General features: G+C 47.7%; 1 protein-coding gene across 5 annotated transcripts; it reads right to left on the reverse strand.

Annotated features, from left to right (window-relative positions):
- Positions 1-42: 42 nt before the first annotated feature.
- On the reverse strand, positions 43-13,768 carry rhot1a (ras homolog family member T1a). 5 transcript variants are annotated; one of them, XR_010875225.1, is made up of 21 exons: positions 13,381-13,768; positions 12,199-12,257; positions 11,831-11,912; positions 11,658-11,701; positions 11,521-11,574; positions 11,248-11,300; positions 10,501-10,609; positions 9,261-9,362; positions 9,047-9,145; positions 8,660-8,768; positions 8,442-8,562; positions 8,215-8,299; positions 7,961-8,106; positions 7,600-7,700; positions 7,361-7,491; positions 6,995-7,078; positions 6,533-6,655; positions 6,211-6,413; positions 4,942-5,064; positions 2,454-4,417; positions 43-1,207 (listed from the first exon to the last, which is right to left on the reverse strand). XR_010875225.1 is itself a non-coding variant. In XM_067230965.1 (20 exons), exons 1-20 carry the CDS (start codon positions 13,415-13,417, stop codon positions 1,090-1,092), a joined length of 1,983 nt encoding a protein of 660 aa, XP_067087066.1. In that variant the 5' UTR covers positions 13,418-13,768; the 3' UTR covers positions 43-1,089. The 5 variants fall into 5 exon arrangements, 2 of the variants coding, with proteins under 2 accessions (XP_067087066.1, XP_067087059.1); XR_010875226.1 differs by having other exon boundaries at positions 1,080-1,207; positions 2,434-4,417; XR_010875227.1 differs by lacking the exon at positions 4,942-5,064.
- Positions 13,769-14,449: the final 681 nt, after the last annotated feature.

The following is a 14,449-nucleotide window of genomic DNA, read 5'->3' on the forward strand; positions in this document are numbered from 1 at the left end:
AAATACACACAACCGTATTCATATACTTACGCAGAGACACACTGTCAGATCACACAGTTCTTTATTGTAAATGTTGGAAAAGTCAGTTCTGAGAATAAACAGTTCCATGGTTCAGGCTGGGAAAGGTGTACAGAATGGCTGTTAATAACAGAATCCTCTCTACAGGCTCGACAGTAGTGTCTAACTTCATAAAAATATAAGAGGCAAAAATTCTATCTCAAAAGCGGAAAATAAAAACCCAAGAAGCACAGGATTGACATTTATGGTGGAGACGGCTTTGATAATACCAGATACAAAAATACATGGAAAATATAAAGTTCCTTGCAGCTGCATGTGCTTCATGCGACGATGAGCAAACTGTTCAAACAGACACACAAAATAAGGTTAATAAATTAATACAGGTGAAATGTGCACAGAAACCCATGACTTCTTTGACGTTGAAAATGGCTTTGATGAACGACAACCCTGTTGTGCAGTCTGGGTGAGGAGCTGAACCCTTCATTCACTGTGGCAAGCTTTTGTTCTTAATGTGTTCTCATCAGGTACTCCTAAGTAGTACCCTGTTAATATAATATATACATACATAACTATAAACAATGTTGTTCAGTCCCTTTTGAAGTGGGTTCTGAGTGCGGCTGCCCTCTGCTCTCTCTGGCCTGGATATGACCAGATAGCTAATACTGACCTGAGAAAAAAAGCCGGGTTATGTTACTATGTACTTTAAAAACAACCAGCAACTACTGCTAGTACTGTCTGACCAGAGAAAACCCCCATGACTAGACAAGAGCAAAAGATCCCAGATAGCCTGTGACCGATTAGACGGTGGTGAGCTGATGTTCCCCCCTTCCCCAAAAAAGGAAAAAAATAACCCCGGAAAAAACAGACATAGTTGCAAAATGACACTCAGTTCAGTTTCAAATATATAAAATGCATCTATGATTTCTCGTTTGTTCTCTCCTATGGAGAAGGGGTATGGTTCAGGTGGGCAGGACAATGGTTGGGCATTTTGTCATCCATGAAGGAAAAGTGGGGGGGGCAACAGGGCTGAGGGACCACGGGGCGGTTAGTTGCCTCATGTCTGGCGGCTGATCATCGTTGTTTGAGGAGAGCTCTGTACATGGCAAAGCCCAGCACCGCACACACGGTGGCGCCCACGCTCGCCCTCAGCCAGAACGTAGAGCTCTTCAGGTCCACCTGAGCCATGTGTCTGAGAAAAAGACAGAGAGACAGACAGAGAAAGACAGAGAGACCGAGAGAGAAAAACAGAGAGAAAGGCAGAGAGAGAAAGACAGAGAGAGAAAGACAGAGAGACAGAGAGAGAAAGACAGAGAGAGAGAGAAAAACAGGAGGAGGAGGAAGCAGATCAGTACAAATCAAAACATGATTTTCAACAAATGGGTCTGTTGACAAAATGGCAAACCAAAGTCACAGTTCTCCAAGCTGGGAACTTCCTTAAATGACCTCAGAAGAAACACACAGGAACAAAGAGAAGGTATTTCCTCTCCTGGTGAGAGGAGGTGATGATAGGAACGTGCTCTTTGGTTGGTCATTTGGCCCAGACCTGACAATGATAGGATCACAGAGAACAGAGGGGGCGAAGAGATAGATGGACTAGAGACAAGATGAATGGGGAGGGGTGAGTTGTTAGGTTGCGTCCTTAAGGCAAAAGCAGAACTATTTTAGAAATGGACAAAAAAATTATAATATGGAAACACAGAAAAGGGTAGTGTTTGGTTTGTAAAAGTCCTTAATTTTATCATGTGGCTACTTCAGCTCGGACAGAGGGCAGAAAGAAATATCCTAACCACGACTGAAGACGTGTCGGAGCAAGAGGCTTAGAGAAAGCTTGGAAGAAACCTGCGAGATGTGAACTGCACATACAAAGAGTACATGTAAAGCTGAGGGAAAAAATGCTGGATTCACACACTAAAATGTAAATTCACTAGACTCTCACACACTCCAATTTGCACACCAGCACCAGTCGTCTTTACAAGCAGACCAGACTAGAACACACCACACAAGACCAGAACACACCAGACCACACCAGACCAGACTAGGCCAGAACATACCAGAACATACCAGACCAGAACATGTCACACCAAAGCAGACCAGACCAGACTTTCCACATCAGCGCAACAATAAAGCAAGCAATCTCAGCCATAGGCTATTGACAGAAACTTTTAACTTACTACCGATGTAAAGTAAAGAATTGCAGGAAATAAATGTGACTATAAAATGACCATGAACGGGACTGTATGGACTCCCTGGAAATCTTCCTTGAAATATTCATGGGCTTCATGTTACACACTTGTTCGACAACAACATAGCCACACTCTACTTACAAACAGCGGCCCGCTAAAGCCCAAGTACATCCTCATCCCCGCCCCCCCCCCCCCACACACACACACCCTTCATAGTCCCATGGCGACTAACCCATCTGGCGTGTGTGTTACCTGTGCAGGTGCACAGAGAGCTCCTTATAAAGCTGCATGTAGATGGACTCCTCTACGGCAGTGATGACGGGGCCCCTGCTGGACCAGGCTGTGGCTCCTCGTCAGCCAGGCAGGCCCCTGACGCTGCCCAACATTCTTGGACGGCACACACACACACGATGCTTGCACACACACACACACACACAAACGAAACCACACCACCACTCAAAACGAAACCACACCACCACCCAACAATACCTGGGTGCAATGCACACGGTGAACCACTATCGTGTACGTACGACTTACAAAATGTTGTCTCCCTCCACCACGAACCTCAGTCAAGTCTAAACACTGGTGGGGCCTCGTGGACAGAATATTCTCTTTTTTTGAGAGAGACTATTGAATTAGCGTACTCATTTCAAAACCAAAAGTTTGTACTGTGGAGTGCTGTGTGTGGCCCCAACTGTCAGGCAGTTAGCCAAATGTATTTTAGTGACGTGCCATTATTGGTATGTTAACCCCCTCTTCTAAAAAGGTTCAAAGAACAACAAAAGAGTTAGTCCAGCCTTGTCAGACACCAGTATTAGAGTAGGCGTGCCTGGGTCCCTGCACACCTAGCCCCAAAGCCCTTTGTCAGCCTGGCCACTAACCAATATACAGTACACACATCCAACACAGTCCTCTATTGTACACGCACAATGCCGTGTCAGGCTTACAGCGGTGGGCCATTCAGACCCTGCACTGAGATACAATTAGCTGAATCCCGCCACATACAGACAGGGTGGTCTTTACACCGCTTTCTGCTTTTAGTGGGCTACAACGTTTCTCCCTTAGGGGGCGATGTTGAGCTATGGACAAGGACAGAGCCCTTTGTACAAACAGAGGGTTAGGGACAGAGATGCAGGCAGGCAGGCAGACAGGCAGGAAAACAGGCAGACAACGCATGCATGAGGGAACAGGGCGAGTTAGCAGAAGGTAAACACATGCAACAGGAAGAGAAAGAGGGGCAGCCAGACACGAGTGGATGAACACCTGTGGGGTGGAAGGACGGAAGAAAACGAGACAGACAAAACACGGCTCTATGAAATGAACGTGGGATTCAGACACGGCCAATGTGTGATACTGATCATGGGAATGAGAAAACTAGGAAAATATGTTATTGGAGCATTCAATGTGTGCTTCATCCGTTTGAACTCACCAGACAACTTTGAATATAGAACAACATAACGGAGTCGTGTTTTTCGAGCTTGAGTAAACGAAGGCATTGGAGCTACAGTATGTGCTCTGATTGAGCTCCATAAAGAGACACTCATATTTGTTTGAAAGAACGAGACTAGTCCTATGTTATGTACTATTTTTTAAAGTTGTCCAAATGTGGGTACAGACTTCAGGTGTACGAATCGTTTCACACTGAAAACACCACAGAAATCCAGTCAGGCAGTTTACAGGCATCGAAACAGACAAAGGAGGAAAAACTAAACATGCAAGCAGCCCACTTTTGATCTACGTCTCCATTAGTAAAGACTAGGGAGTGACAGGCAGACTGCTGTAAGGTTTCCAGCGTGATGGCAAACAGTCAAATGAACCAACCAGAACACAAGCGCTGGTTACATTTCACCCTCGCCATGTAGATGATGTGGTTGTTAGCGCCGATTTAGCCTCCTACTTGCATATCCACCTCGCATGACAGGCGACACCACATTCAACAACGAGGCTGGTCTAACCTCCAACTTGTGAGGTGCTTTTCTTAAAAGAAGAAACCCATGCGGTTAGTTCAGAGTCTGAGTAGCGTTCCGTCACCGATATCACGCTCGCGGCCAATGAACGACAGATGTCGGCCGGCAGACATGCACAGACAGGGCGGGTCTAACAGGACGTGGGGGGCCCCCCGGGGTACCTCCCTGGTTAGGAGTGTGGGGGTCAGGCGGCGCAGCGTGGAGGCAGAGATCAGGGCGAGGCGCTGGGTCAGGGAGGGCTGAGTGGGCCTGGGGCACAGACCAGGAGACAAGGTCACAACTCCAACCACCATACAGGGCTGTCAAGCACACACGTGTTTCATATAACAAAGCCTTATGAGGAGACAGGGCTCTGTCGTGTCATGAATTAGCGGGAACGCTTTTACGCGAAAACGACGTTTGGTTCAGGGGGAGTGTGAACCGGCGACCTTTGAGGCCTCAGTCAAGCGCTCTAACCACTGTGCTCCTCCCCTAAACCCTTCTTCCCCCACCGTGTGGTCGCAAATGAGCAGAGGTAGTCGGAAGCTAAGAGTTGGGCTCTCAGTCGTTAAGAGTTGCAGCCTAACCCCCCAGCAGCGTCCCTGCTCTGAGGAGTGGATACAGACAGGCTGACCCCTGGGGAGACGCTGACCCTTCACCACTGGTAGACAGCTACCGTTAGCAGTCCCTGTCCCTACCAGAGAGTCGGCAGAGGGGGAGAGAGAGGGACAGGAAAAGGGAGGAATGGGAGGGGCGGTCTAGGTTAAACCACTGTGGTGGAGAGAGACGAGGACCTGTTGAGAACCACACGGTAGAGTTTGGCCTTGACCGTCCTCAGAAGCTGGGACCTGAGGATGTTGTGAGCGATGCAGAAGGTGCACCGGTTGCAGGAGCACATGCAGCGGAGGCGGGCGTGGCTGTGGAGAGACACACACACACACGTGTATACATGCATTTACACATGGAGAAAGTGAGGGGTCCTCACAACTGCTATTAGGCCGGGCGGCCCACTGTTTCCAAGGCAGCCTGATCACAAGCAACTACTTCGTGAGAGAACATTAGTCAAGCTTTTGAAAAGTTCGGTACTCATTCCTTTCTCCTACTTAACTAAAAAATCTGATCTTTTCTAAAAGAGGCCGTACATTTTCAGAGTTACTAAACACATTTTAGGAAAAGGGGGGCGAACTCACAGAGGATAAAAGATGGGCAAAGAAAGAGAGGAGACAGGATTCCCCCTTCAGCAAAACTAAGCTCCGCGGTGCTCTCAGAACCCGGCCTTCAGATGTTTTGGATGTTCTGTTCACAACACCCATCTTCCTGTAAGCCCGGGTGGCTGAGTCACGCTACTCTGGTTCGGCGAAGACGGATCGCGCTAGCAACCACTATTGAACGCGACGGCGACGGCTGACTGTTCCAGTGTGTCCACGTCTCATTAGCTGTTCGTCTGAGGCGCATCTAGAAGACAGCTGAACCTGCAGCTTTCGCTCGAGGGTGACTATTTACAGGAAGACTGACTCCCTGTAATCCATTTAAGACTGAACATGCAATGGTTTTAGTGACTGGAGTCCATCACCTTTAAGATGGGATGTAAAGGCGAACTTCATGAAACCGTCATTAATCTCCATTAATGTCCATTATCCTAATTAGCAACCCTGGCTCAGTAGACAGTCAATATCGCCGTATGCAGAACCATCTGACTGTTGGGCTTTTCCTCTAAGGCCTGCCACAAGCCATCCCCAACAGTGGATTCGCTTTGTTTGTTTGGTTCATTCATTCTGCCTTTTAAACCAAGGCTACAGGGTCTGAACCAAAAGCCCAAGGGAGCAAAGCTGCAGCACGGTCTACAGCACTCTGCCTGCATATCGCAGCTGAGCCTTTGAAGAAAGCTGAAGAGACGCTAGGAGAGAATGGGGGTGGGGGGGGATGGGGGTGGGGACAACACACATCCTGAGGGGGGGGGACATCCTGTGCAGGGGCCAGGGGACATGGAGGGATGATGGGGGGAGGGAAGAGAAGGGGGCATAGTCGGTGAGGGGTAGGTGCAGGTGTGTGTGTGTACTCACGGGTACATGGCCATGGTGGTGAGTTTGGTGTATATGTCTCTGCCGGGCGCCTCCGCCGTGTTGCAGGTGAAGGGCTGAGGGGGGTGGAGCTTGTGCTTGCGGCAGAACTCCAGCGGCGTCAGGGTGTGATGCTGGCGGGCCTCGTGCAGGTCCGACTTGGCCGCGATCATCATGCACGGCGTCTTGCTGTCCATGAAGTATTGCTGCGGGGGGGGGGGGGGGTCGACAGTGAGTTGTGAAGAAACGCTGTTCTTCGAAACCATTCAATGGAGCCATTTCGTGAGGGTTAGACCAACACGAAGGCGCTCAGTGGCGCTCGTACCTTGTAGACTTTGGCGCAGTACTCGAACGAGCGGGGGTTGTTGACGTCGTACACCAAGCAGACAACGTCACATGCCAGGTCTGTCTCGGAGAGGAAGTCAAAATCTGGCATGACCTCGTGGAGCTGTGATGGAGGGGGGGAGGAGAAAGAGATCAAGAGAGAGAGCACAGGGGAGAGAGAGCAGGAGAGAGAGAGCGCAGAAGAGAGAGCGCAGGAGAGAGAGCGCAGGAGAGAGCACAGGACAGAGAGAGAACACAGGACAGATAGAGAGAGCGTAGGAGAGAGAGAGCGCAGGAGAGAGAGAGCGCAGGAGAGAGAGAGAGCGCAGGAGAGAGAGAGCACAGGAGAGAGCATGGGAGAGAGAAAGCAGGAGAGAGCGAGAGAGTGGGAGAGAGAGCAGATGTCAGGATAAGAACCACAGCAACAACACAGCGGAGCTTCTACAAGTGTAATCTCTCTCACCAGCAGGTACTTCTCCTGGCCGTAGACGTAGGTGGTGCTGATGGCGTAGAGTGACTTGTGGTCCTCACGGATCTTCCTCTGTTTCTGCGGAGAGGGACGGACGAACGCGGTCAGGGCCTGCTGTCTGAGAGTTCAGAATCCTCTACCGACCCTGAACAGTCTCGAAACAAAATGGCTGCCATATGTGACCGTAAGCTGTTTGTAAGTGACTGACTGACTGACTAAGTGAGTGAAAAAATTTACTGACTGACTGAAATGAGAGTGAGTGAGTGACTAAGTGAGTTACTGACTGACTGAAAAAAAGAAAGAGTGACCGAGAGCGAGAGACAAACGAGACTCTGCTCTCCGGCGGTGTGGAGGCCCCACCTGCAGGTTCCGGCCCAGGAAGGCCTGCAGGAAGGCACTCTTCCCGCTGCCACGGCCTCCCAGGATGTTGCAGCGGAACACGCTGCGCTGGGTCTGCTTCTTCTGCAGGTCGATGCGCTTGTTACGAGTCACTGGGGAGGGGCAGACGGTCGCATGTGTGAGGACAGGGGGGGGACGCGCGCACACCGCGGCGGGACAGGGAGCTCAACACACACACACACACAGACTATGGGTTTTACCTGTGATGGCTGCAGCCTGAGACTCCTGTTCGCAGATGATGGAGTAGCCCAGGTAGCCCATGTACTCCAAACACCTCTGTACGTCCAGGTAGGTCGTTAGCCTGGCGGGGGAGACAGACGGCAAGCCAACTGTGGATGTGTGTGTACGTAGGTGTGGATGTGTGTGTGTGTGTGTATATACGTGTGTGTTGGATGCACACCACCCAAAGGCTCATTCTGTGCCAGGAAAAACCCTGGTGTGTGTATGTGTGGCAAAACGCATTTGTGTGGATGTTTGTGTGTACGTGTGTCGGTACGTGTGTGCATGTAAGCGTGTGCGAGTGTACGTGTGTATGAGGGAGTGTGTGAGGCTGTAACTCACGTCCACTGGGAGAGGTATCCCTGGTAGGTAATCCAGCCCTGCTCGTTGGTACAAACGGTGTTGTTGACGTCAGGGCCCCAAGGCATGTAGGGGAAGATCTTAAACAAGTCCTTCACCTCGTCTGGAGACAAGGCACAGTCTCTGTCCTGGAGTTAGACACACACACACATACACAGAGAGACCGTTATCAATCATGAAGAAGGCCCTATTAAAAAGTAGAGGTAGGGATCAAAAAGGCAATTTCGCAGACTCACTTTATCATGCTTGTCGAAGACACTCTGGAGGAAAAGGTATGCATTGTGGTTTAGCTCTGTGGTGCAGTCCAGAGGGATCTTCATTCTGGAAAAGTCCGGAACACAACACAGGAATAACTCCATCAGAACAGACCAAGACTAAAATCGTCCCTCCTCAATGCTTAAAACTCATTGTTTGTTTGGAAGTCATGAGCATGTTGAGGAGTGTTCAGGGGGTGCGCCCTCACAGGGGGAAGAGGTACTCCTGGGTGAGCTCCAGGTCGTCGTCGTAGCCAAACCTCCGCAGCACCGTCCAGGTGGTCTCGTGGCGGCCCCTCTGGATGAAGAGCGTGTGCAGGAACAGGAACCCTGGTCCAACAGAAGCCATGAGCTTAGCTTACCAAGTCTGTGTGCGTGCGTGCGTGCGAGCGAGAGACACAGCGGACGTGAGCCGTTCCAGCCTCACCTTTGAGTGTGAGGCCGTTGTCCTTCACGCCGTCCGTCATGTTCTTCCTCACCACGTTCTTCACGTCCTCCAAGGCCTGGGGCGCCAGCGGTGTGTTGAAACACGTCCTCTGCGACACAACACCACACACAGGGTGTTACGCGCAGAGAAATGCATGCGTGTGTTTTGTCTTTGTTTCGCTCTCACTCTCTCTTGCACTCACAACGTCAAAGACTACCGGACTGACTGAACTGCTGCTGGTGCTAAATAAAGCAGCGTCTTCCAGTAATAACTTGAATCGTGAAGCTAATCAGGTTCTACGGGCCGCATGTGTCGGAGTCGGCAGGTTTCCCGCAGAAATGAAACGCAGCACGCAGTCGCATAAACCAAACAGGAGACAGCACGTACCTGGAAGAAGTTGAGTTCATTGTCGTTGAGGATGCCGTCGTTGTCGAGATCCGACACTTTGAAGATGCGAGTGAGAGACTTGATGCAAGACGGCTTCATCTGTCCCCAAACGCAAAATACAGGAAGTCAGTGGAAGAATGACTACATCTCAGACCGTTGATGGTTCATGTTGCCCGTGGGGGTATTCTGGTCCCGCTGCCTAGGCAGGGCTCACCTCCTTCTCCTCTGGGCAGTACAGGGGTCCAGTAGGGTGGAGCACGGCCTTCTGGGCGTAATAGAAGAGCTCAGAAATGTTCTTCAGGTTTTTAGCAGAACACTGAGGAGCAAAAATAAATAAATATATATTTATATAATTAAAACATGGACATCTTACTTCCAACAACAACAGGAAATGCACTATTCCATAGAGGCAGTACAAGTTAGTCGTTTGGACATTAACTACTGACTGGGCTGTGAAGAGTTTTAATATGAGAGATTATCAGGAGAGATATGTTGCGATACCCTAACCCTACAATGAGGCTTTTATGAGCAAACCAGCCATCAGAATGGTGGACGTCAGTCACAGTGGTGGCTTAATCTTAATAACTTCATGTAAAAACACACTATGTCAGGTACAGTAGTCTAATAAGAGACATGGATACAACTAGCGACAAAAGGGCGTGCTGCTCTGTGGCTCCTAAGCGCCAGAAAGAGGTTTCCCACTGACTGACATGAGACAGCTTGACTCAGAAGAGGACAGTATTCTAAACCAACGACTCCTGCAAGAACAGACAAGGAACAAACTGCCAGGGAGTTTGACGTCCCTGTCACACACGGCCTGACTCGACTCTGAATATGAATCTGTCTGTGTGTGTGTGTGTGTGTGTGTGAGAGTGTGTGTGCTCCCTCACACGTCCACCAGTCTTCCTCTCCTCCTTTTAGCCTGTAATGTAATCCAGGCAGGGAGAGCATGACTGGGCTGTCACATGAGCCCCTGTGGGAGAGAGTCCAACATCCTCCATGACACCAGTGCGCCTCTGCACAAGCTGGGTTCAGCAGGGCATTCGCTCATTACTAGACATTGAATTCGAACCGCAGTCAGGAGTTGTGCTGAAACATTAGGAGCTGCTAGTGGTCTATTACGTCCAGCAGGCAATTCGGAGCTAGCGGTTTTCAGTACAAAGGTGCATCCATCAATGGGATTTTCTATGGTACTGAATCAATATCACATTCAGGACAGAATAACAGCACTTAAAGTTCTATTTGAAAGGGTTTTGGGTTATAGTGACAACAGTTGAGGATTGTTTTGTTGTGATTAGAGTTCTGGATTAAGTACTTTGAGAGTACTGTAGTACGGCTACAACACTGTTATAGAGTAAACAGGGATAGATAAAACAGGAGTGCGTGTGCCCTCTCCAAACACCATTGTTGTGGGTCCAAACTAGGAGGAGGTAGGCACCGCTGGTATCTCTTACCTCCACGCAGGTCTCTATGTCGGAGTACTGGTTCATGATGGGCAGAATGGTCTCCATACTGCTGTGCTCCACCAGGTCAGACTTGTTCCCCACCAGGATCAGAGGAACCCTGCAACAGCAGCACAGTAGCATCTTAGGCTAACTTAGCTAGCTGCGGTAAGAACACTGTACAGCCCCTTTAGGAAAGCGATCAGTCAACCATGTTCTGATGGAGCATCACAACTCCCTGACCACTGGTCATCAGAGCAGACCTGGACAGCGACTTTACTCATCCTGGGTCAAGTCAGGTCTCAAAATTCTCAACATATCACCATACCTAGTACTGACATTCATCATTTCTATTAAATCAATACCAGGAGGAGGCAAAGAGGGTACTGTCATGCTATTTACAACTGTTAGTTGACTACAGTATCTCTTCTGTTAGTCCTATAGAAGAAAATGGTCACTCAATCTTGTCGATCCTTGTATTTTCAAAATAACACTTTTACACCGTTGACACACAAAGGGGGGATATAGATGTGGGCCTTGGCTTTTCAGTGACTTAAGAAACCAACAGAACCAACTCGACACAGCAGGATTGGTGTCAAAGTCACAGCTTCTAGCAAGTGGACCACTTCTGAATCCAAGACTGGCTGCCAGAGTTAAAGAGGTCAGTTGCTGCCCCAGCTGCAGGTTCGATATGGGGCTTAGCAAGATCCATAGCCATCACTGTGTGAATACGGCCCCTGACCGAACGCACGCACGCACCTGCTATCCTTGTCCGTCCTGTCATTTATAAGGGGAATCCAATGGCTTGTCACCTAGGAGACAGAACACAGAACACACTGCATCAGAGGTCCAGCACAGACACTCTCTTTGATTCAATATGGCAGGCAGCCTGATGGCAGATTGCAGTTGCTAAATCAGGAAGTCCATCAATCAACGTTTATGATCTACTCAAATCTTGAGAGAGAGAGACAGAGAGAAAGAGCACAGCAAGTGAGAAAGTACAGAGAAATTGACAAATGAAGCCGAACAGACCTTCTCAATGGACTTCTTGTTGTTGACAGAGTACACTATGCAGATAACGTTTGCCTGTGAAGAGGAAGAGAACTGTTACTCTCAGCGGAGGTCATTTTTTAAAATCCGTAACAGGGTTTCAGTGACGTCAGACCAACCTTAGAGATTTCCTGATACAGCTGTTCATCAGACTGCTCTGCTTCTGAGGAGGGAAGAAGAGTCAAAAGATCAGCAGACAGTTACCAATCCACGGGGCTTTTATTTTTGATACCATGGTCCTTATTGTTGGACGCTTAACTTCCCACTGCACTGAATGGGTTGTAGGAATTACCTGAGTAGTCCACTATGTGTGTGGGGACTCTCTCTGGGGTGACGTCTGCAGGGATTGTGATCTCCTCGGCTCGAAGGGGAACCTGTCATGCAGAAACAGCGAGGGAAGCTCAAACAACTAGGCATTCAAGAAGGGAACCATATCCCGCTAAGCCTATTCCATAGGATGAAAGGAAAATCTTTGTTTGGATGTCAATATTCCATCTTTTCTTTTTAGACACTATTGTGTTCATTTATTTATCACAGTTTATACGAGAGGTTACTGAGCCCAAGTGTTCTTTGACAGCGTTGGGAAGAAACCCAATGACAACTTTAAAAGCATTAGTACTGAAGTGGCAGACATATGTGATGTGTTGTACGGTTTCTTACCTCATCAGGGAACTCCTCACTGACCAATGACATGATCAGGGACGTTTTCCCCACTTTAGCTGTGGAGACAAGAGACAAAGCCTAAAGACACCTCAAGGACTACGATACTACTGACCTTAACCATCACCCCTTGACAGTTAATGCTGTTATGTGATGTGTGACACAGAATAATAGATAGGGACAGCTGACATTTGTAGTGTGCTGTGGCAGGTAGGTGAATAAGTTTCATTCCTTGGCCAAAGCATAGTATGCAAGGAGAGGGAGGAGGGCCAGAGTGGCTGTTGTCACAGAGCAACAAAAGTTGTGTTAATAAATGCTATATAATGAAAGAGGAGACCTACATGGAAGCTTGCAGCTTCTCTCCTGACAAATAAAAAAAAACAAAAACAAAACTGAAGACCATGACAATGAAATATGCACATACAACCTAACCATATTATTATAAATAATAGGAGGTCGGAAGTGAAATTATTCTTTTTATAGCCTCCTTAGAAAGGACTCACAAACACAGGCATGTGCACGTAGGGTTTTGACTGCACTCAACAGAGCTGTCAACGCCAAAAAGAATGTGGCTATGTAGGCCAACCTGCATCTCACCATCCTGCTATAAAAATAGTCCTGACGATAAACTGAGTGTGTCAGAAAGAAAGCAAACATGAAAATTGGACGAGTTCAACCCATAACTGTTGTCTCACATTTGTCTTTACACATTTCCTACTACCAAAGGAGAGTCAATCCAATAACTTGGATTGTAGGGGGAACATTTGAGCTGCATTTTGAGCAAGGTCACCAGACAGAAAACCTACTATAGACAGACATTTCTACATTGTGATTTTCAGTACCTTAAGAAAGCGCAGAAACGTATGTGATAAGTATGAAAATGTCACTTCTCCTGCAAAACATTGAGCCTAAAATTGCTTTTTACACTGACAAGTCAGGTACAATGAACATCCCTAATTCTCTGCCGATTACAAGCACCGGTTGCAAACGACAGTCCACTTGTTTAGCTAGAGAATAATATAAATACGCTAGTTCAATGTTGCATTAGCTAATTAATTAAATAAATAGTCCATCCAGCTAACTAATACAGCTTAATGCTAGCAAGCAAGTTAGCATTACCTAATAATGTCAAGTAATCATAAACCCCAAAAGCAGGCTGTCAAGATGAAATAGGGTACTTACGCTCCCCGACGAGTAATATCCTTACGTCCTTTCTCATCTTTGCAACTGCTTATTTATTCACAAATCAAAGTCTTTCATAAATATCATTTGCTATTTCAGGTGCCGTCCGACACAGCAATCTTTTATGTGGCTAATGCAATGTCAGGCCTGCACAGTGCACCTCGCACTATCAACTGTCGGCGGCTCTTTGTAGGACAAAACGGACGGAAGGTTTTCTCAAGATTCTTCTGGAGCTTGGTTCTCCTTTCAACTATTTTAGTTTCCCTCCCAACTGCGATACAGTCAACAGTCGTTTAAAGTACACAATTCCTGAAGTTATGTTAATTCTTTTCATTTCGGTACTTTCATGACATTTCGCTGTAGATGCTTTCAACGCACACCTCCTCCGGCTGACCTCCAGTATCCGGCAACTACGGCATGCCGTAACTGTCAAACGTAGCCAGACAGAAGTAAACAAAACGCAATTTACTGCCCTCTAGAGCCATTTGTTAAAAACAGCAACATAAAAATGGTCAATACTGTAAATAAAATACACGACTTGAATATCAACAAATACATTCATTTTGTATATTGATGAAGAAAGTGTTTTGTCCGTCTCTTCATAAACGGAGTGACTAAGTTCAGTTAAGTTCTGGATTTTAATACGTATTTATCAATCTGCAGATTGGGAGAGAAAACCAGTCTTCTGACCATAAATGACAACACAACACCAAGCTTAGGTCTCAACCAGGTCTCTCTCCGCTCCGAAAGCCGGAGGACCATCTTTTATAGGGCACAAGAATGTAAACATAGATTGTGACAGTCAGGCAGGAATGACGTTACAACAGTCTCAGAGAAAAAGATTCACTGCTCCCAACACATGACAACTCTCACACTAGAGAGTTCATAGTTGGAGCTCTCCTTGTAGTCATGACAAGGACCGTTTAGCCAGTACTTTCTCCTGACCCCGAACATCTATTAACCTGACACATAGACACAATATACTGTTATTAATAGCAAACTTACATGATAAACGTACTAACTAGTATCCAATGACTAGTTCTATTGATTAGTGATTAATGTAAGCACA

Source organism: Osmerus mordax, chromosome 3, assembly GCF_038355195.1.
Source record: "Osmerus mordax isolate fOsmMor3 chromosome 3, fOsmMor3.pri, whole genome shotgun sequence".
Taxonomy (NCBI): domain Eukaryota; kingdom Metazoa; phylum Chordata; class Actinopteri; order Osmeriformes; family Osmeridae; genus Osmerus; species Osmerus mordax.